The 22,458-nt window shown below is 37.7% G+C and overlaps 1 protein-coding gene across 2 annotated transcripts in view; it reads right to left on the reverse strand.

Moving 5' to 3' along the window:
* Positions 1-226: 226 nt before the first annotated feature.
* Positions 227-22,458, reverse strand: part of LOC110059178 (adhesion G protein-coupled receptor L3-like) — a 44,085-nt gene continuing 21,853 nt past the window's right edge. For both annotated transcript variants that reach the window (XM_089272425.1, XM_089272424.1), the window contains exons 3-20: positions 19,001-19,187; positions 16,107-16,321; positions 15,507-15,709; positions 14,910-14,969; positions 13,799-13,982; positions 8,983-9,111; positions 8,147-8,222; positions 7,891-8,002; positions 7,107-7,159; positions 6,833-6,959; positions 6,324-6,427; positions 6,119-6,221; positions 5,617-5,767; positions 4,658-4,742; positions 4,076-4,142; positions 2,585-2,661; positions 2,321-2,447; positions 227-1,776 (exon numbers count right to left, since the gene is read on the reverse strand). In XM_089272425.1, coding sequence (XP_089128551.1) covers positions 1,501-1,776; positions 2,321-2,447; positions 2,585-2,661; positions 4,076-4,142; positions 4,658-4,742; positions 5,617-5,767; positions 6,119-6,221; positions 6,324-6,427; positions 6,833-6,959; positions 7,107-7,159; positions 7,891-8,002; positions 8,147-8,222; positions 8,983-9,111; positions 13,799-13,982; positions 14,910-14,969; positions 15,507-15,709; positions 16,107-16,321; positions 19,001-19,187 — 2,336 coding nt within the window. In that variant the 3' untranslated portion in view covers positions 227-1,500. The remainder of the gene's footprint in view (positions 1,777-2,320; positions 2,448-2,584; positions 2,662-4,075; positions 4,143-4,657; positions 4,743-5,616; positions 5,768-6,118; positions 6,222-6,323; positions 6,428-6,832; positions 6,960-7,106; positions 7,160-7,890; positions 8,003-8,146; positions 8,223-8,982; positions 9,112-13,798; positions 13,983-14,909; positions 14,970-15,506; positions 15,710-16,106; positions 16,322-19,000; positions 19,188-22,458) is intronic.

Below are 22,458 nucleotides of genomic sequence, written 5' to 3' on the forward strand. Positions count from 1 at the left end.
ACTAAAAGTATGCCCTGAACAGTGGGCTGTGGCTTGGGAACATTTTTTTTTTCATCAGATGCGGCAAAGAATTTTTCCTATCCGTTTATCCCTGTCAAGCAGTTTTCACTAAGATTACACTCACGAAACGACAGATAAACGGCGAAAGGGCTTTCCTATTTATCTAGAAACCTTTATGACACGAAATCCAATATACAATCCTAAATAAATATAGGAAACAAATATGTCGTGTTTTCAAATACTCGTCGTGTTTAATGGCAGCAATGATACGTTACATGGCTTTGGTTTGTTCAAGTTTGGTAAGCAGGCTATAAAAACGGAGTATTATAATAAAACACGAATTTAATAGTTAGCTCATCATTTAAATTTTCTGAAGTTAACTTGCGAATAAGGATCGGTCAGTTCAAAGTGATGAAGCTTATGAACCTTTCAACAGTTTTAGCGTCCAAAAATCATCTTAATTTGAATTGACGAATTCGATAAATGCAAATTTTCCAACCGCAGTGTAAATAAGTAATCGGTTTGTTTTGGCTTTACGGGTTGGGTTGTTCCAAAAGCCGGTTTACGCTGACTCAGGATTAAAAGTTAGGGGAAGTTAAATTTTTCCTTGTTTAAAAATGTTTTTCACGCTTATGTTTTGAGTAGTTTGAGATTACTCAAGCTCAAAAGTGAAGGACAATAAAATATAAACGGAAAACCTCATCGAAAAGTTTAAAGCAAATATCTTGCTAATTCTGACTTAGCTTGATCGGGCTTTGAACAATCCGTCCCTGAACAAAATGCTACCCTTTTTAAAGGGAACTAATGCGTTATCCATTTCATTTTTTTTTTTAGCCTTCCTAATACCGTCTTTCATGCTATTAATTTACAAAAAATGCCGAGTAGATTTACATTTCATTTTTCTCCAATGCTAAATCATAGTCAATTTCTAACGGCTAAAATTTTGGGGCGGGGTTCCACGGGTTCATTTTGAGGAACACCTTATGAAAACTACTAGTGCCCCGTCTCTTCCTTAGTGCTTGGTCGTTCATTTTGGTTATTTGTTAACCTTTGCTTTGCTCAACTGTCGTAATAATATGGTTAAATACTTGAGGAAACAATAATCAGAGAACAAAAAAAAAAAAAAAAAAAAAAGAAAAAGAAAAGAAAAGAAAAAAAAAATCGCGAAACACTATTTAAGTGTGCAAGCTGGACTTTTTTACTAATCCCAGCTTGACAATGGTTTTTACTCGGTTGCGCATAAGCGTGAAAATGAACAGGAGCAACATAAGTCGAACCGAAAAAAAAGTGCTGTGCTGTTGGGGAAATTAATATTCCTAACGAAGTGCACCAATGTTCAACATTTCTTTGCGGCCGCCTGTGTTTCTCATGCTTTAGCCTAGGTTGGTTTGTCTTAAAATATTACGATTTAACCAATGACTACTGAGCAGTGATTGACAAGCTCCAATTATAGAAAACGTTTTCAGTGCTCGTCACATTTGTGTAAATTTACAGAACTTATTAGTTCACTGGGGTGAGGCAGCTTTCTCTGGTGTCCATTCGATCGGAGTTGATTGGCGAGATCTGATGTCGTCTGAACATTGGATCGGGACTCTCTGTGTTGGTACACAGGTTACTCATGGCATGCTTTTCTGACCAGGCGCTTGAGTTTTCTACCACTGAGTGAGAGCCCGGAAAGTTGCTATTCTTTGTGCTTTCCCATTTCTGCTTCTTTCGAAGATACGCGGTGCGAACATCTGTGCTTCGGAGAACATGCATTATGAAGATGAAGAATCCCTGCAAGGAAATGTGCTTCGTTTAAGCAAAGTGTGAACGCAGCCTTGTTAAAAGCATTAATAAAATCGTTCTCGTTTTTTTTACCTGTTGATAACTTTTTAAGCAAATACGTTCAGCGCTTCATAACAAGGAACTGAGGTGATCGCTACTAATTGTTGGACTTTATTCTGGCAGAAGTATGGCCTTGTCTTATACATTGTTAGTTCAGTCAAACGCACGCTAAATAGATAAGAACTGGTAGACATTTTCGCTAACAGGCCTTCTGTCTTTCTTCTTTTGTTCATAATAGAGATACGAGACTCAGTTACTGGAACTGAGACTTAAGACTCTAGGGAACGACAAAGGATTAACATGGAGCTCTATAGAAATATTTCTGGACCGTGAAATTGCCAAGGATCAAGTCTTTTCTATTCCTGTCCAAGAAACACTGAAGAAAATCATTTCTTCGCTACATGTCAAGCACTCTTAAATACACCTCTGTCTGGGAGGATTCCACAAGCACTCCCCGTGTTGTTGACATTAAATTAATTAGTTGTTTACCTACCTGAAGCGAGTTGAGAATGGTGAAGATGTACTGAAAGACAAGTCCAGCATCCGTCACGCTTAAAATACCAAACACCCAGGTCATTCCCAGTAGAGGAAACAGAACTGCACATGCCTTTAAACCTTGTCTTTAAACACAATGAAAGAAAGCGTCAACATGTAGATTTTGAGTTTTTTTTCAAACAAGAAAAATATAGTCCAGCCTGCTAAAAGCCACAAAGATAAGCTAAGAAGAAATGAGGATTGAAGTTTTTAAGCAACATACCTCACGTTGGAGGTATCTTTTGTACCCTGCATTTTTGTCATCTCGTACACCACGCGACAAAGAATAAAAGAGTTTATCTGAAGAATTAAGAAAAAAACAGAGGCAATGTCAAGGATAATGCTCAACACTTATAGAGATCAATATTAAATTTTAAAGTGGTACATGATAAAGTTCGCATCTTTCCTATCTACGCCATTTTCAAACATAAACGTGAAATAGTCTCTAAGAACGCGATAGCCTCATGGTTGGTGCGCTCCTCTCCAGATCGAGCGGCCCGGGTTGGAACCCTCGCCGGAGACATTGCATTATGCTTTTGGTCACGAAATTTTACTCTCACAGTGCCTCTCTCCACCCAGATTTATAACTGGTTATGGTAAATTTAATGCTGGGAATAACCCTGCGATGGACTAGCATCCCATCCAGGGGGGACTAGAAATGCTCCTAGTCACTTCATGCTACAGAAACCGTTGTAAGCTCCCGCCTTGTGAGCTACTTGGCTCGTATGCAGATTTTACGTGGACGAGGAGAAAAATGCCTTTTACTATTTTCAAATATCTCTTTCCGTTCCAGAGATATTCAAGGTTTTAAAATATGCAAATTAGCCAAGTGATGACGTCATTAACTGAACTAAATTTTTTTGAAGTATGATGAAGAAATGTTTGATTATCTGCAGTAAGATTTTATTTGATGAGCTTCACCATATGAGCTTAACAATTTGGTTACCATGGCAACATACGGAGGTCCAGACCTTTAACGCTGCAGTTTGATATTTGCCAAGGTTGTCCCATGTCTATGATCCAGCAAACATATAAATATGTTTTTCGAGCTAGAAATTACTGAAATATTGAATTGAGTTTGGCAGGGAATAGAAAGAGTGAACTGCCATGAGAACATAATTATTATTAGCCGTAGGTGTGTTGTCTGTGTGTACTATTAGCCTACTAAGTTTCAATGGTCTCCGCTGCAAATTGACTGAGAGCCTTATTTATATACTTGAAGTAATATCCATTTGAGTGTAAGACATCATCAGTCCCATTATCAGTCCTCTCATTTGCACACTTTATAGGTTTTTCAAATTTCAATATCTCCGGAACTAATGCAGATACTAACAAACAGTAAACGGACTTTATAATCTTTCGAGGAATTCTATGCGAAACACCTACAAATTCAAGGGGTTAAAACTTGATCACAGTACCACTTCAACAATGTTTTAACAAGAGCAGGTTTAGCTTATTCTGTTAGTTCGACGAAATGGCTCATCAACTTTTATTAATCCTCTAAACAACAACAAATGTTTTTTTTTTCCAATGGGACACTACCGGCAGTTGCAAGTGATGGCATTTAAAATGGCTGATACAAGCATTACAAGAATCATCGATGAGGTGTTTGGTATTAAGAAAATGATGATTTTTCAAGGGCCGACATTTGCGTGAATAACTATATGCTAACTAGGTTCGCAGAAAAAAAAAAATGTAACAACTACAATTTTACCAGGCAGACCAGGACGACTGGGGCGGCAAAGGTCCAAACCAAATTATTTGAGAATGAAATCCAACAGCTGCAAAAACAAGATACATCCTATACGTTATAAAAAAACACACACACACACACACACACACACACACAAATCAATCAATCAATCAATCAATTAATCAATCAATAAAGAAAGAAAGAAAACAGTCAGATTTCTGTTTTTACGATTGGAAAAAAGGAATTTTCTTTTACGTTTGTCTTTAGCTATGGACATGTCCTTAGCTATGTCCTTAGCTATGTGTGGAAAAAAATTATCTCCGGTTTAGTTATGCACCTCCAAAAATAATCTTTATTGTGTACATGTAGTTTTCAACGTCAAAACATCGGTTTATAGGCTTGGGTCCAGTCTAGGGGCTAGATTTTCAAAGGCAAATGGAGTCCTACGATAAGATAAATGTCAGCAATTGCTTCTTAACAGTAAGACAACTGTATTTGAAACAAATACTTAGAAACATCCTAACTTTCGGCCTCGTTAAACTAGCTCCAGCATGAAAGCCAGTAAAAAGCTTTTTCTCGTAATTTAAATTGTCAGATACTTACTAGTCACTATGTACATAGCTTGTAACTCCGTGTTCTGCACCGGATGCGATCACAATCGAACACACCACCATAAGCAATGGGAAGCCTACAAGAGAAATCAAACTGACATACTCATATGGGAAAGAAAAGAAAAGAAAAGCCAGGAAATGATTTTCTTATGGTTATCATGGTTATCAGTATTGCTAGTGGGCGCGTGCGCACTACGACGACGGCGGAGTCGCGCAAGATAGCGGCCATACCCCAGCTAATAGCTTGACGGAGACATGCAGCCTTCGTTTATAGCGCACCTCTTTGTTATTGGGCATCCCTGTTATGGTAAATTGACGTCTGTCAAAACTAGATATGCACTGATCAGTATCACGTGACCATATTGGGGGGGGGGGGGGCTCAAGTTTATCGTTGCTGACAAAGTACTGGTTTACAATGGGATCATGGGCTCATGTCATGTTAACTTGCTGTAATCAGGGCCGGGTTGTTAGGAAGCTGGTTAACACTAACCCAGGATTAAAAGTTAACCAAAGCATAAATATTTCTTATATACAAATGTTTTTCACTGCTTTTGCTTTGTGTATTTTGAGATTATTCAAACTCAAAACAGAAGGCCAAACAATATACAGAAAACCTACAAAATTACAATACTCAAATTCTCGCTCATCCTGGGTTAGCTTATCGGGCTTTGCACAACTCGGCCCAGGAGCTCCGCTTTTAGGCTTGGCTAAATCTAGATATTAGTTGAATGATGCTGTTGCAGTCCCTAACTGTATAAAATCTTTTGACATCCTTATTGCTACCGACTACCCTGCCATCTAATCTGTATCCTTTATACGGAAGATGGTTTTGATGGACTGCTGTTCAGGTTTATTTAGCTACATTGATTGACGAATCACTTCTTGTTTTCCATTGATACTAAGCTCAATCATGAAGGGTAGTTACGTAATTTACCAAAGGTTTGTGCATACCCCAAGAGAATGCATAAAATAGCTTCATTTTTACTAGGGTGTTGAAAACTTTGACAACCATGAGGTACAAGTAGATTCCCTCCATAAGCATCCAGGCAAACCCGACTAGATAAAAATAATGGATAGACACTGCTACAACAATACAGGCTCCCTGTGAAAGAACGATATTATTAGAGAATCAGTTAAAGTCTTCCACATTAGTTAAAAACAGCAACAACAACAACAACAACAACAACAACAGCAAAACAAACAAACAAAGAAACAAACAAAAGAATCAAAGCAAAACAAGCTGAGAGCTAAAGAAACAAACAAACAAACTAACTAAAAACAATCATGAGTCCCAATCCAACTCCTGTCAAATAACTTTGTAGAGCTATTAAATTAAGAAACGTCTGACTTTTGTTCTTCAGGTTTTTCGAACAAGGGTTGATCGTTGCCAAAACTCTTCGTCAGTTTCAGAACAACCGTGTCAGATGGTGATTGGTTATCTAAATGAAACTACCTGTTTTGATGTAGCATCAATTCCTGCGAGGAAAATGATTTGTGCCACGGCTATTGCTATGACTAGATTGAGTCGTATCTGACACTGCTCCTGCTTGAGGTTCCTGTCGTGAAATTCAGGACAAAGAACATTAATTAACACGGAAAAGCCAGAGAAATGAGCTGCTTTGTTGGTGGTGTGACTATGCTACGGAGGGGTTACTTACATCAAAACCAGATAGGTGAGAACAGTTAAAGTCTCGCCCACTAGCGACAGCCCGCAGCCAATATAAGTGATGACTTCCAAGGCCATTTGATGTCTGTCAGGAATCTAGGTGAGGAAAAAGAGGTAGATAGACCATATGTGATTCATACATAAATAGGTAATATAACAACCAATTTCCTATCACAGTAACCAATAAATAAATAAAGAAAGAAAGAAAGAAAGAAAGAAAGAAAGAAATAAAGAAATAAAGAAATAAATAAAGCTGAATATACTGACCAGGATCCTGGCTGTACGAAATGATGTAAGCTCTCTCAGTGGGTTAGATTATCATAATTAAAATGGCCTTTCTTGATGAACACTTACGCTGTTAGTTTGTCCAAGTTAACTTTACAGGAAAAAAACAACAAAACAAAACAAAACAAAACAAAACAAAAACAAAACAAAAAACAAACAAAAACAAAAACAAACAAACAAAGAAAACAACGGAGAAATAAAGAAGGATTTACTCACTTTTGTTTCTCCCACTTGCAAAAGAACGGCAAAGTTCGTGAGATGATTACAACTACACACAACGTTATTGTTAGTTTTGTTGACCAACGTACATCCCCTGTTTGACCAGGAACCGTTGAACCGACTCCTGCCCAAGAAACATGCAAATAAATGATTAAAAAGTAGATTTTAAGTTTTGGACCTGGAGAAATTAAATCAGGATGATCATTTATTTAACTTAGACATATACATAAATTGGAACAAAAAAATAGCTGGTGTGGATATTAAAATGTACCTGATGTCAAAGTCCCAAAATACACAGATTGATTGATCATCAAGTTTAGAAGGCTTAAAGAAAGAAAACGAAAACACACTTAATAGAGGGAATGGGAAAGGGTTAAATTAGTATAGCCTACTTTGTATGGATTTAGGGAGTTTTAAGGCCGATACACACGAGGGTTTTGCTCCTTGGTTTAGCTCCAGGGGCACGCTCCGGAAGCAAAGCTCCTCAGTGTGTACCAAAGATTTTCTGGGCGCACTTCATTCTCGGGAGCAGGATTTCCAACCTGCAAAATGTTTCAGAACATTAATTTAAAGCGGTTAAATATTTGGGAGCAAGATCCTTGGACAAATTGAAGAAAGTAAAAACGCTCTCTCGTGTGTAACATAATATGGAGTAAGCTCCCACACTATGCTCCACAGTGTGGACTAGTCGTGCAAGTTTACCCTGGAGCATGCTCCTGGAGCAAAATCCCTCGTGTGTATCGGCCTTTAACCTGTGGTCTAACACTGTTAACGCAACTTTGACTACTTCACATTTGGAATGTTGCTACTTTTTTCATGTCTAGATCAATGTGCTTATGCCTTACGTCAGGGCTCTTTCTCAAGCTGTCATGTTTACCCTGCATTTCAAAACTCTGATACCTAGGCTGTTTCTAATTGTAGATTGTCAATTCTAATTCCAGCACTTATGCCAGATTCCAACAGCTAAGAATAACACAAAGGCTTTCGTCATAGAGCCGAAGTATTATATGTAGTCAACGGAAAACACAATAAAACACAATAAAATGTCTTCTCACCTCCTCCAAAGTGAATGATATGGTAACGTTTTTTGGCAGCAGAGTAGACAAGTTAGGGAATATAGAACATGCGATGACTCGTGTTTGAAGTCTTGTAGTTTTCATTTTCTTCCTGATAAAAGAGAAAATATATATATTAGCAAATAATGAAACAAACTTTTATTTCTTGATATTTCCATTACGTTGGAGACTAAATAAACTAAACTTAAGATAATTTGTTCATATATGTTTGATTTCTATACTGTCGAATACCTACCCATCAAGAAAGGACTGACTTTCATCTGGGAGTAACTCGTGCATGTCCTTATATAATATTCCAACCAGAAAAGTTTCTATGAACGAAATATAACAAATTTTATGTCACGACTTCTCGTTAACAGAATAAGACGATCGTACGGAGACTTATTACTAATTATTAAAAACAAGACGCACTGCGCGCTGGGTCCAACCATGAACATTACAATGTCTATAATCATTATCAAGTGTTGATTCAAGCTGTTGAAGGTAGGAAGGAATAAACAACGCTTAAGTTCTCCATTGTCCTGTCTAAAGAGAAATACTAATAAAAAAAATAATGCTTTTATTTTTCTTCGCTATATATCCTGAACAAAGGGACACGCTCAGATCAACTTTTCAATTCCTTGACAATAAAAAAAAGTTATCGATTCTGATTGGTTCTCCGCAGGCGTTTTTGTCACGTGATTGACGCGCGATTTCGTGATCTCCAGCCATTAAGGTATCCATTTCACCTTTTCGTAATTAGATATCCCTTTTTGGAGACGTACGCCCTGCACCCTAAGTCACGTATTGGTTTGGTAAGCTTATGATTGATGACGATAGTGCTAAAGTTTCTGCATTGGTTGCAAAATCAAGTTGAGTATGTTCCAGTTTAGGGTAAGGATTTCGTTGTCTTTGTGGCACATTTCCTTTCAAAGATTTCAGGGCAAACTAAATTAAAGATCAATCTGCCTGCCTTCACTTCCTACTCCACGAGCACAAACGTCATTCACCATTCTTCATTTTACTCCTATGAAAGGGCCACGGAGCGGTTCATTTAATAATAAGCAAAGCTTTGCTCATATGATTTCGTACCTTGTTTTCCAAAGAGTTCTGCTGGTAGAAAGATCTTTTCACTTCCATCACCAAGGTGTTCTCTGTCGTCCTCAGAGGGAAACCATACGTCTTTTTCATGACCAACGCTTACACTTCGAACCTCCATCACTGTAAACATCAGGAAATGTTATAAATTGGCTAAGGAGAAAAGTTAGTTAAAATATCGCAGACGTCATGTTTAGGGGGCCAATTCAGAAAACTCAGAAACTGTCTGGGGTGGGTGAAGCCTCGAGTAAATAATCATTGGAAGAGACAAAGCTCGGACAAAACTCCTTTCTCAAAATGTAAACGTTTTTTTTTTTTGTTGATACTTCACTTTATAAATATATCATCATTCGATTTGTCTGAGGTCTGGACATACCATGAGGAATTAACACTTTTATTAAATCCATTTTGAAATCAGTGGTAATCCTTGCAATCTGATTGGCTCTCAGTGGTGCGATTTATTCACGAATCGCACTATTTTTTGCTCTAAATCGCATCTTTTTCTCAGCCAATGAAAATGGGACAGTAAAACAAAACAACCAATCAGATTTGAAGATTAGTTTAAAGTAATCAATAAAATTTCAGGAAAATGAAAGGCAAAAAGCCATTGTGTGGAGAATTTTGCAACTACTATTGCCAAAACTTTGTTGTCATTGTAGTTTTTTTCCAAAAAAAATTGAAGAATTCAATTAATTAGAGTTTCTGAATGACGATTAAGAGCTCCATCAGGCTTAAGACCTACTTTGATGGAAGTTTCTAGCGTTCATGTCCATTTTGACGAATATTTTGGCGATTTTTCTTCAACATCTGCTCAAGATCCGTATGATACCGAGTCCAGTAAAACATAAACAAATGAAAACCACACAACAACAAATTCTGAACCATCTCAAGAAGGTAGATGTTTCCAGGTTTCCGGTAGTTTCAAACGAAGCAAAAAAAGAGCTCAACTCTGTCGCTGTGAATAAACATAGTCAAAATACACCACACTGCACAAAATAGTGAATGAACGAACGTGTTATGAAGCCGGTGCCAGTCCCGCCATCTTGGAAAAATCTTAAAAGTTAAAACAAATGTCGCCCCAAGAACTTGACAAGGTCCTGAGTATTAAGTCCTACGCCGAGGTCACAAAAGAAAACGAAAATGATAACGAGCTGGAATCCCTTAAAATCATGCCATTGAACGGTATTTAAACGTGCACTCGAGGGAGTTTCACAACTCAAAAGAAATCGATCGCAGAATTACACAGGATATGCACCTTCAAATTCCTTCTCCAAAGACAATGAAAAGTCTCAGTCTCAACCACAGAAGAAAGGAAGGCCTTCCATAATTGATTCAGGCGACGAGAACTGAACTTTTACACCTGAAGTACACTATTCTCGTTCTGACTTCAGAACTGCTTGTTTCTTTGTCATGCTCGAATGAGCTTTCGTCACATGACATCGTTTTGCATACTAAATGAGACGTAAAGGTGTTTCCGGTTCCGCTTTTTTTTAACAAACCAGCTACTGGAACATTACACCAAACATCTAAAATTTAAGGCGATAAAATTGTGCGATTTCAAAATGGATTTAATAAAGTGGTAATTGAACTTCGTGTCATACAATTTTGGTCTGAAATCATACTTGTGATTTCAGACCAAATTGCACTCCACTCAGTTCAATTACCATTATTTATACAGCTTTCTAACTTCATCAGAAGGCTGCATGGTTAGCCAACCACCCATAATAGTTAAGAATTGGTTCCTGCTTACAATTAGCGCGCGTATATCGAGTTATGGAGTTTGGAGAGCACGAAAGAAGCGCAAGAGTTGCTCGAGGCGCAGCCGAGAGCAACTCTAGCTTTTTCTAGCAACTCTAGCTTCTTTTAGCAACTCTAGCTTCTTCTCGATGTACGCACAGCATGAACCACGACCTTATGTGCGGACACGCAGGAAGAGGATTAAGTAAGTAAGTAAAAGCATGAACCAATTCTTTTATAACATTGTGATAACATAATGGGCGCTAAAAGCTGTCTCATTTGTGATTGACTACAAAGTTCTCGCAGAGACAAAGATCATTAGGATCCTAACACGGCACAATCATTTGAGCAACAGTTGAACGAAAACGCTTAACTTGGTTCCTTAAATTGTCATTGAAACACTCGCTTCTTCGAATTAACTATACAGAAAATGTAGGCAAACAAAGTCAAAACAAACAAAGTCCAAATACTCAAGTTTAAGTAAACATATCTTTGCTTGACAAAAGTAAAAGGCTCGAAGTAGGGTTTGGATTGATCAGAATAATCTTCACATTGCCAAAACTTAAACTATTATTTTGCAGCTAATTTGAAAATGCACACGTCATGTTATATACGCACGGCCTTGCGTATATTTAGCAAACAAATTCCATGTTGCCGTACGTCTGTTCAGTAGTAGATCACAGATGACGTCAAAATCATCATCGTGTGCCACTTATTTGGTAAGATCAAAATAAGTGGCACACGAGGCAATAGCCGAGTGGGTCACTGATGTTCTTACCACATTTAAACATCTTCTGTGATCTATTACCGAACAGACGGACGGCAACATGGAGTCTATTTGTTTTATATAATAAAAAAACGACGAAAAAAACTTTATTTTATTTTAAAATCTTTCAACATAACTCGAAAGCCGGCCTTCGGTCACTTTGGCAAACGCGAAAAAACGCCGTGTGATGTTATCTATTGTCTATACAAAATGAAGCAATTTCATTGGTTGCTATGTGTAACAAAGAATTGTGATTGGTCCAAACAAATCACGCCACTGTCAAACTTGAGTCGAAAATCGCTTCTCGTGGATTGAAAACTTACATCGGAAGCAGAATTGAACTGCGAAGTCTACAAATCTAAAGAAAATGTTGAAAAGGCAAGTCAGTTTTTATCATCAGAGCAACCCTGTGAGCCGAAAAGCTGGGATGGTGTCTTGAATGTTGCAGGAAATGAAAATATACGCTAGGAAAACTTGCGGTTGCGGGCCATTTGCTTCGAGTTTTGGATGAAAGGAGCGTCAGTGACGGTGGAAATTTGTGTCCTCTGTGGTTGGTGATTGTCAAATCAGTTTGATATAGTGTCGGAGACACCTTATAGCTGGGATACAGTCGGCCGTGAGCTGTAGTGCGCTCTTCTCTTCTCGCTATTATGCCCTGAATCGGACTGGAACGTTCGCGTCGGAAAACAACTTAAGCTCATGTGTTTATTTAAACTGATGATGTTTTGATGTTTAATTCCTAGATTCAAACTGTGTCAACAATAATTTTAAGACTGAGAAAAGTTCAATTTTTTAAATAAATTAATGACATAAACGTTTTGCTTAGTGGTTTTGTTAAATTCGAGACGTTTAGCAATGTTTTCTTACCTTAAAGTACTTTCAAGATCAATTTTGTGTTTGGTTTAGTCTCGCTCGACTGCCGACTGAGATTGCTCAAGAATTTTTTTTTTCAGTCATTTTTTAGAAACGAAACGACTTTTTCTTTCTTCTTCCAGACTCTCGTACCTGTCCAGTGCCTCGTCATGACTTTTTGTACCTTCTTAAAACTTTCCGCCATTTTAAACACAGAGGGAAGAACTTTGAACTGATGACGTCAATCGTGCGGCTGTCCTCTTATAGATAATAGGCGAGAACCAATCAAAATGCGAGAATAACCTGGGTTATTATACAATAAAGAATTGGTTTATGCTTAGCGTGTGTATATCGAGTTATGGATGCACGCGGGATGTTTGGAGAACACGAAAGAAGCGTAAGAGTTGCTCGAAGCGATAGCCGAGAGCAACTCTAGCTTCTTGAGTGCTCTCCAAACTCTCCAAGTGCATCCATAACTCGATATACGCACAGCTAAAAGCATGAAGCAATTCTTTTATAACATGGCGACAACATATTGGGCGCTAAAAAATGTTTTATTTGTGATTAACTACGAAGTTCTCATAATGCACGGTGAAGGAAAATAAAGGTCATTAGGATCCTAACACGCCACAATCAGTTGAACGAAAACGCTTACCTTGGTTTCTAAAATTGTCAACGAAAAATTCGCTTCTTCGATTTAATTATAATAAAAATGTAGGCAAACAAAGGCAAAAATACTCAGTGAAAATGTAAACAAACAAAGTCAAAGTACTTAAGTCTAAGTAAACATCTTAGCTCGGCAAAAGGCTCGAAGTAGGGTTTGGATTGTTCAGAATAATCTTCACGTTGACCAGACTTGAACAAAAGGGACTCGCACTGAACTCGACGGAAATTTTGCAACTGAAATGAAACTGCACACGTCATTTTATTGAGCACGGCCGGACGTACATAAAGATTTTGTTCATGATGGCTCAATAGGAATTAGGTAGGAATAGCGCGCGCGCTATGTTATGATGTGATTTGGTCCATGATAGGAATTAGGTAGGAGTAGCGCGCGCGCTATGTTATAAATAGATTTAGCCAAGACTAAAAGAGGAACTCCTTGGCCGGGTTGTTCAAAGCCCGATTAAGCTAACCCAGGAGTAGGCGAAAATTTTGATTTGAGTTTTTGTAACTTTACGGTAAAGTTTTCTGTTCATATTGTGGCTCTCTTTTTTGAGTTTGTATAAATTCAAACTACAAAGACATAAAGAGTGAGAAACACAAAAAATTTATACTTCCAATGATTTTTGAACCTGGGTTAGCTTCCAAGCAACCCGGCCCTGATTACAACAAGCTAACCTGGCTTGAGTCCGCGATCTAATAGAAACTCAGTACGTCGTCAGGTATTTAATTTAGCGTATGGGGTATTTAATTTAGCGTTTAATTTCAAAGTTGGCTTAAACAATAACTCACCAAAGTGCTCTTCAGTGCTAGTTATGTTGGCATTCGAGGTTCCATTTGTCGTTAGATGTTCCATCGCGTATTTCATGGCAAATTCCTCAAGCTGCCGAGTGGCTACCAACAGATTTGTCGCCGTTTCGTGATAGGAACTGTTATTGGAATGTGCAAGTAGCCTTGAAGTTTCATTCACGGCAATCTAAATGCATAGAACCCAATATTAAGGTAGATTAAAAATCAGTTTAACCTAGTAGGCCATTAGACTAAGTTTTTCCCCGATTTAAATATCAGGGAGCTTAGCAATGGCGACGGTGACGGCAAGGACGACACCTAATAAAACTTGAATTGAAATTTCACCTTCGAGTTTCACAGTTAGCTAGACCTATTAACTGCGCCTATCGCTTTGATAACTTGGTTAATATGTAATGATCGAGTTCCGTTCCTGAAAGGAATACGGATAATAAGCCAGCGCTGAGATACACTTTGTGTTGTTGTTATGAAAGTCCATATGGTTGCCATTTGAACTTTAATGAATGCACAGTTCTTCACAGGAATAGTTAATTAAGCTAAGCATTGGTGGTAGTTTTTTTCCTTTGTTATTCAAACCACTCTGTTTTCGCTTAAATTTACGTATAAATAGTTTATTCTGTTATTCTTTTACTTTATTCGAATGTAACCGTCGGAGATTGATTAACAGTTGTTCAACGTTGTAAAACATTACTTTGTCCAAAACGGGCAAAATTTGGTCATTTCGCATTGTTTGGTATTAAACATCTAGTATACCCGGGTAAAGTACATGCAAATTGTTCTGTTCGATAAATATTTTTTTATATAAAGGTTCTCGTTGCCGATGCCGTCGTGGTTTGCTGCAGCTCCCTTAAATTACGAATAGACAAAGATATCACCCACCCCTAAATAACATGTTTGTGCTTCACAGCGTTACCCCACGCCCTTGAATTCACCGAAACTCGTCATCACTTGATGAAACATCTTTGTTTTTGACGTAATAAACCTTATCCGTGTTGTAATATCAGGGTTTGGAACGCAAAATGGTGTGACTGGTCAACAATACGACCAATAATGGAAACAATCCCGAAGATTTTAAAGCGCAATAATAGTTTCTTACCTGCAGAGAATCGTCATCGTCAACATTGAGCTGCTTCAATTTGATGAGATAATCTGTAATCTTTTTGTACCGAAAGAGAAACACAACATCATTACGTTAGGTATATTAAGTAACTTTTTTGCATTTTTGCCTGGTGGTTCTTAAGCTCGACTTGAAAATTGCAGTCTATGCACTTATATACGATATATACTACCATGTACCTACAGCACTAAGTCTAACAAGAAAACTGGTTTAAACAGGAAAACCTAAGACAGGAAAAAAAGTGCGATGGTTTTGGCCGAGTTTCCATTGTATTCGAATATGTTGTAGAATTTGTTTTAAAGTTTGGTGGGAAGTGTAAAAAAGCAAACAAACAAACTAAAAGGTCGTGTACTTTTTATGTGCCCAGGGAAGGCAAGAGGATGAATGCATTTCTGTTGTAATGGAAAAGGAAAGAAATCTGTTTCCACCGACACATTGAGCGCGGAGAATTATATTTAAAGAATCTTTATTCAAAGCTATAGATTTGAGGGTTGTGAGCTGTCAAGGAAAAAAAAACTATACATACACACATACTGCTATGATTGTACTCTTTAGGAAAAATAAAAACACAATCACCTGTTCCTTTGCACTTGTTGATAGTGTTGGTGAGATACTGGCTGACACAAATGTGAAAGTACTAATTGTTCTTGAAGGCAATATCTTAGTCGTATCTGTTGCTTTACTTGGGAATATTGCTGTTACTTTTGTCATCAACGTTGTAGCCACTGCCGTGGGTTGCATTTGTGTTGACTTTGACTCTGTTATGCTTGTTGATAAAACTACAAAGATTGAGATCGGTTTGTATAATGAATGGTCAAAGAAGATTGTGATGCAAACATGCAATGCAAAAAAATTATCACTTTATCTTTTCTCAGTGGTTAAATCCTTAAGTCAATTTTAGGATATCGTGGACTCTCGGCTTGCTTCCGTACATTAGAAAATGAATGTCGAAAACGAAAGCATGGTTTATAAAAATTCTGTTTACCATTAACGCAAGCGTCACGTGTGATGTTTTAACCATGTACCTGTATGCTAACAATAACCGTCTACTTTCTAAAATCGTCAGATAACATTCTCACAGTTATCTTTTAATCTAGACTAGTCAAGAGTACTAACTGAGTATGATAGTTTTGAGTTGTCAGATATCATTCGTCTTATAGTAAATCAACTCTTTACCTTCAGATCCTTCGCAAATATAAGCATGTTTTTCGCTGCAGTTTTCAATTTCCAGAAAATTGTCGCTAGTGATCAAGAAGCAGTAAACTCTGATAGGGCCAGTCTCTACTAATTTTGTGGCGTCGTTTACACCTACGACGTCGTACACCTTCGCTTTCGCTGAAAATGACGCTCCAGTATCACTCCATCTCCACCTTTCAGGCCGTGCTGTACGACTGAGAAAGTTAAACTTCTTTAGCATAATGCTATTTACATCTGCGTAACTGGCAATTCTTTCCACGCCATAGCAAAATATCGCATGCTTAGCTGGATCACTGGTTACCTACAAACAATAACCTCCATTTGGCGCGAAAATGTGCTCGAATATTTGCCTGCGGACATTTTATGTTCCGAGAAGGGTACCGTTTTCCGAGAGCGAAGCTCGAGGAAAACTTCGAGCTCCGAGGAACAGATAATGTTCAAAGACAAATATCCGAGCCTATTTTAAAAGTGAAACGGAGGCTATTGTGTTTATTATACTTCGAATATTTTTCAGTTTCCAACGCCCACAGTTTTGAAAATTGAGTAATTCGTTTTGCACGAGCAAAGGCGTAATTTTATGGGGGCGTCTATGTATTGTAAATATTATCTTTTCGGGGCGTTTTAAGAGTGTGCCAACAATAACAATAACAATAACGATAACGATAACGATAACGATAACGATAACGATAGCGATAGCGATAGCGATAACGATAACGATAATGATAGCGATATCGATAGCGATAGCGGCAACGACAACGATAACGATAAAGATAACAATAATAATGAAATGTTAAGAATCTAGTGTCACTGGGCAGTGCCTTTCCAAGGAATCCAGCGAATTGCACAAAGCTATACGTAAAATCTATTTAGCATATCTGGGTTATTCAGGTTCGAAAACGCTTTGTAGCAAGCCACCAAAATTTGGTACTTTAAAAATATGAGGAAGTTATGTAATTATTTTTTATGCCAGGGGGCTACGCTTGCCCCTAGGCATATGTTTCTTTGTAAAAGTTGGAAATTTTGGGATCCCATATTTTAATGAGTTGGCTTATGAAACATCGCGTATTTACCGATATTTACTCATACTTACTTTATTATACAGTCGAGCGGTTAGGCATATTTTTTGTTTGAAAAAACATCGAAAAGCATGAAATCGGTAAAAAGGTCCATTTCGGACATTAATTTGGGTAAAAAGACCTCTCTATAAGCTCTCCTTATTTATTACCAACCGTAATTGGCGAAAAAGAGTCTCACGAATAGTCAAATGTGATTATGAGAGAGAGAGAGAGAGAGAGAGAGAGAGAGAGAGAGAGAGAGGGGGGGGGGGGGGGGGGGCGAAATAACCTTTTAAGGCTGCTCGCCTGCTTCAACCAAGAGTGCGTAATGTGTGACGGAAAGTAGACGATCAGGCAGTACTAGAAGACTTGAAATATTTCCTGATATTTTGTCGTAATGTAAGTCTTATTGAGTTCTCTAAACGTTCAAAGTCAATAAATCTAACCGGGTAATGTCAAAGAATTGTTAAAGGACGGGACTTTTTGTAACGTTGTATTGTAACTTTTTACAAATTGTAACTTTTTATTGTTCATACTTTGTACTAAACTTAGTTATTTTATAGTAACTCGTATATATTTGGCACAGAGGGCCACTAGCTTATCAGTTTATACTGTCACGTGTCACTCTCTCTAAATAAAGTTGATTGATCGATTGAATCGCCATTTGCACATGAAATGTTGAACTTTCATTACTTGCTTGAATTTTTTGCGCTTCAAAATTAAGAGTGCCCACAACTTTTAATACAGATATTTGTAGCTTGGACTTAAAAACTGAGTGAATTAGGCTAATAACAGTCAATCATTCCTGTAGAGGTCCCACTTTTGAAAAAAACATGTTTGCTTGGACTCAATGTCAGTAAAGATGCTAAAGACCATTTTTAGAGGATAAGGAAAAAACGTCATAATTGACTTTGCTTGTGTTTAAGATAAGCGGTAGTTTTAAGTTGTGTGGAAAAAAGAAAGGAATGTGCAGTAATTCTGAAAGAATTAGAATGTTTTGTGAAATGTTCGAGTTTTATATAAGCAGCATAATTATATGACGTAATGCCCAAAATTTTAAATTTTAATTTTCGATTTTGTGTGGTTTTAGAGGTGGTTCCAAAATATCTTCAAAAAATGAAGAAAGTAAATGTGCTGAGTTAAAGACCATTTTCGTTCATATCATATGTTGCTTGACTTGTGTAGAAGGCAATCCATTCTCCATAAAAACAAATTTAGTGGCCGGGTCTTACACAGACACGCCCTTAACTGTTTTTACCAAACCAGTGGACATTGTTTCTTGCGCATTCCGACTGGCTACTCAAACTAGGGCTAGTGTTTGCTATCCACCTCCCAGGTTTGCGAAAGTAGTGAGCAAAATCGATCCCCCATTTGCTACCAGAAGAAGAGGACATGTTAGTAGTCAATGAGGTAGCTGTTTAACACAAAGAAAACTACAAAAATCGGCTTTGCAGTATTAACAAGTATTGCCTTATTTTTCAATGCCGTGAAATTCATGGGCTTAACCAACACAAAACAATTGGTTTACAACTGCCAACTATTTAACATGCTTGAGTTATAAGCTTACTCTGATAACTTCAATGCGCATACTGTTTAATTTTTTTGTTATTGCGAGTTTAATGTTCAGTTAGTTTGTCAGCCTTCAAGGTACCGGACCTAGGGTAGAAAAAAAATAATAAAAGAATTGTTCTGCTTGAAATTAGTTGCCGTCTGATTTAAAGCGGAACAATTCTCCCACAGGTTCAACGAGATTTGTTTTGATGCACCCTAGTTCTTTTAACCAAAAATTAACGGTAACAGTGGATACGTATTACTTACAACACTTGTAGAGCCGTCCAGTACTTCTTTATGCTGCTATAATTAGAAGCCTTTTTCGCCTGAGTTAGTTCATCCGGCTCGTTTATCTTTGCAAGATGTTTGGAGTTATATCCTTGACATGCTGTTTGAGCTTCACTGTAATTTTTCCAGTCTGAAAATGCCTGGTACTCCACGCTGCCTGACAGACCTGCGTGAAGAATGCGAAGCGACGCTTGGCATCATAACATCCACTCGAACATGGCGCGTATTTAATTTAAGTAAGAAAGCCATAAAGTGCTTCTATTTGGACTTACATCTGAAAAAAGTTTTCGTACTTTAATTTATTGTATGTATATATCTACTCAAGTGCTTCTAAAGTGCTTCTATTCTATTTTATTTATTTCTATAGGATAACAGTAATAAAAATTTAAAATAGTGACATTGAATAGTTTTACGGTTAGTTGCCTTTTGCGGTAAGTAGCTTGGAGATGTCCCTCAAAATAGCGAATTATAGGGCAGTCCGGAAAAGCATCTACACATACTCTTAAACGGATGTTTACGTATTTTCGTTATTGGGTAACCAGTCATTCATCGTTTCACTGGTCACCAGAAATTAGAAAACTCAACAGTTACTGGCACTTTGTATAAATGCCATTTATTTTGTTTGAACAAAGCAAACGATGAGCGCAATGGAAAACGAAAGAAGAAAAGAAAGAACACGGTGCTGTTGATGTTTTTTTTTACCCAGGCAGTGAGGCCTGGATTTAAATTTCGGGTCTCTCTTTTTTTTCCCTCGTTCAGTCACAAATCGTACACATTCTTGTATTCAGTGCTACTCGTCTTAAAATGTCGTTGACGAGTAGCTCTGGCCGCACCAAAAAAATTCGAATTTTTTCATAGGCTGACAAAAAGTGAATGCGCAGCAGAAATGAAAATTACAAAGCTCTACGCACTTCATTTTACTTCCGGTCCGCACCTTCGCTCAGTTGACAGCTCGGTGGCGCGCTTTACGAAAAAAAAACGCAAAACAAATGGTGACTATTCCCGATCGATCCGAAGGAATCGTAAAAGTTTCCACGTAACCCGCCAAAGAGGTACATCGCCTGCAACAATGTCATTCTCGATCGTAATCATCGTCTTTTGTTGTAGCAGCCGAGAAGGTGAGAAGATGAGAGAAAACGTTTACGAGTCACTGACTGAAAGTATCCAGGTTAGGAAAATCGAAAATCCTGAAACTTTGCCTAAAGAACGCTTTTAGGGAGCCACTTTCCAAAATATTATTTCGATTTTCTTAGAATTTAAAGTCTTCAAGAAATTCGCAAAAAACGAAAATATAGCTTTTTGCCTCATTAAATATGCAAAAAATATCTGGAAAATTGACAAAGTTCTCGGTGTTCGCATTGAAACAATTTGCAAAACTAGAACTCGGGGTAAACTTAGCATAAGTGCTTTACTTTTCTTCTATCTAACAATAGGAAGTTTTAAATTTTTCAAGCATTTTGAAGGATTCCGTCGTCCGTTGAAGAATTGCCTTCTTATAAGCCTCTATGAAAACGGCAAAAATTGCGTAGTTTTACGGGCTTAAAACGCATCTTGGTATGTCCGATATGGAACTAAAACAAGTACTGTGCGAAAGAGTGTCGTTTCTACTATAATAATATGGAAAACATTTCTGGGTAATCGAGGTTCACAGAGGTAAAATGCAAAAGTTCGCGACAGTCTCTTCTCAAATTTGCATAATGCGGTATGTTCAAAGAACTCTATTGTTGAGCACTCTAGTCTGTTTTTTGTTCCATTTGTAGGCCTTGCTTTGTGGGAAATATACAAAAAGAGAGTTGATCCATGTCGTTATTACAACATTGTTTCATTATTTCACGCAAGATACAAAAAAGCTATAGAAAAAGCCCAAAATATAAGTTCAAAGTTACATAGATTAAACATTAAATAAATTTGGCCCGGCAGTCGCATGACAAAAAGCTATGAAAGATTCAAACGTCGAATTTAATTCAATCGTGCAGAAGATCGGAATAAGTTTGCTTTACTGAAGACCTTTTTAAATGCTAAAAAAACAACTGCAGCTGATGCAGCAGGATACTACGATTATCAGTTGAGTAAGGCGGGACGAAAGTTTGGTCACCAAGTTTTAACGTAAAAATTGTGTTGTTGTCATGAGCAACTGGCTCCGTATCCGTTGGCAACTTGTCCGCCTTTGACGTCAATTGGCAGCAAAGCGCGCGAAATTGTAGGCGACGCGACAGGCGACCAACGGCTGTTGATATTGTTACCAACGGAAACGAGGTAAGTTGCCCGTGACAACAACATGATGTTTACGTTAAAACTTGGTGACCAAACTTTCGTCCCGCCTTACTCAACTGATAATCGTAGTATGAATTCACAGGGACGGCGGAGTCTTTTTTCAAGTGAAAGAAAGGGGAGGGAGGGGGGGGGGGGGGGCGAGGTGGGGGCTTGAAAACGAGCGGTGCCGGCGCAAGTTTGTAAAGGGGTCTAGGGGCATCCTCCCCAAAAAAACCTTTTTAAGTCTAGGGGCTCGGAAATAGTATTTTTGACATTCTGCATGGTGTAGTTCTTAACAAAATCAACCGAGTGGATGAACTTTAAAATGACAGGTACTTTTAGTGCATTTAGAGCAATATATTTTGAAGGTATTGTGAGCTTGATACATCTTTCTCAGCCCTCCATGATATATCACGGCCTTAGGGTACTGTCTGACCCGCGCTTTTACACAAGCCTCCCCGTGTGTGGGAGGGAAGTGCACGCTGCGGAAAGGTTAAAACTATGTAAGCATGAAAAGCTTCTCACAGATTTGGTACGAGGCTGTAGCTTTGTAAACACTGGAAAAGTTGGAAATTTCCATGTACATGTCAATTTTAATTTACAGTATGTAAATCTTGATTTACATTCTTTGTAAATTACAATTTACATGTTAGGGTTTTGTAAAATAAAATTACAGGAAATTTACAGCTTTTAGTACAGCATGTAAATGTTCTGTAAATAGTGATTTACATTGTCTTTGTCGACAATGATCATTTGAAGAACATGTAAAAACCTGTAAAATATTTTACGCACTTTTACAGTATCTGCCTTTGTAAAAAACATGTAAATTGCTTTGCTAAACCATGTGAGAAACGTGTAAATAATTCAACCGAATGCTGTAAAAAGTCTGGAAATGTTATGTTTGTAACCCTGTAAAAATCATGTAAATGAAAAAAGGGGGCCTGTAAGAAACATGTAAAAACCATGTAAATGAAAAAAGGGGGCCTGTAAGAAACATGTAAAAACCATGTAAATGAAAAAAGGGGGCCTGTAAGAAACATGTAAAAACCATGTAAATGAAAAAGGGGAGCCTGTAAGAAACATGTAAAAACCATGTAAATGGAAAACCTAGAAGTTGCACGGGTGCGGTGGGGGGCTCTAAATAGCCTGTTAAAACATGTAAATTAAAAAGGAGACCTTGCAAA

This window comes from Orbicella faveolata, unplaced genomic scaffold (genome assembly GCF_042242905.1).
Source record: "Orbicella faveolata isolate gen_17 unplaced genomic scaffold, um_ofav_v1 contig_34, whole genome shotgun sequence".
Classification (NCBI taxonomy): Eukaryota; Metazoa; Cnidaria; class Anthozoa; order Scleractinia; family Merulinidae; genus Orbicella; species Orbicella faveolata.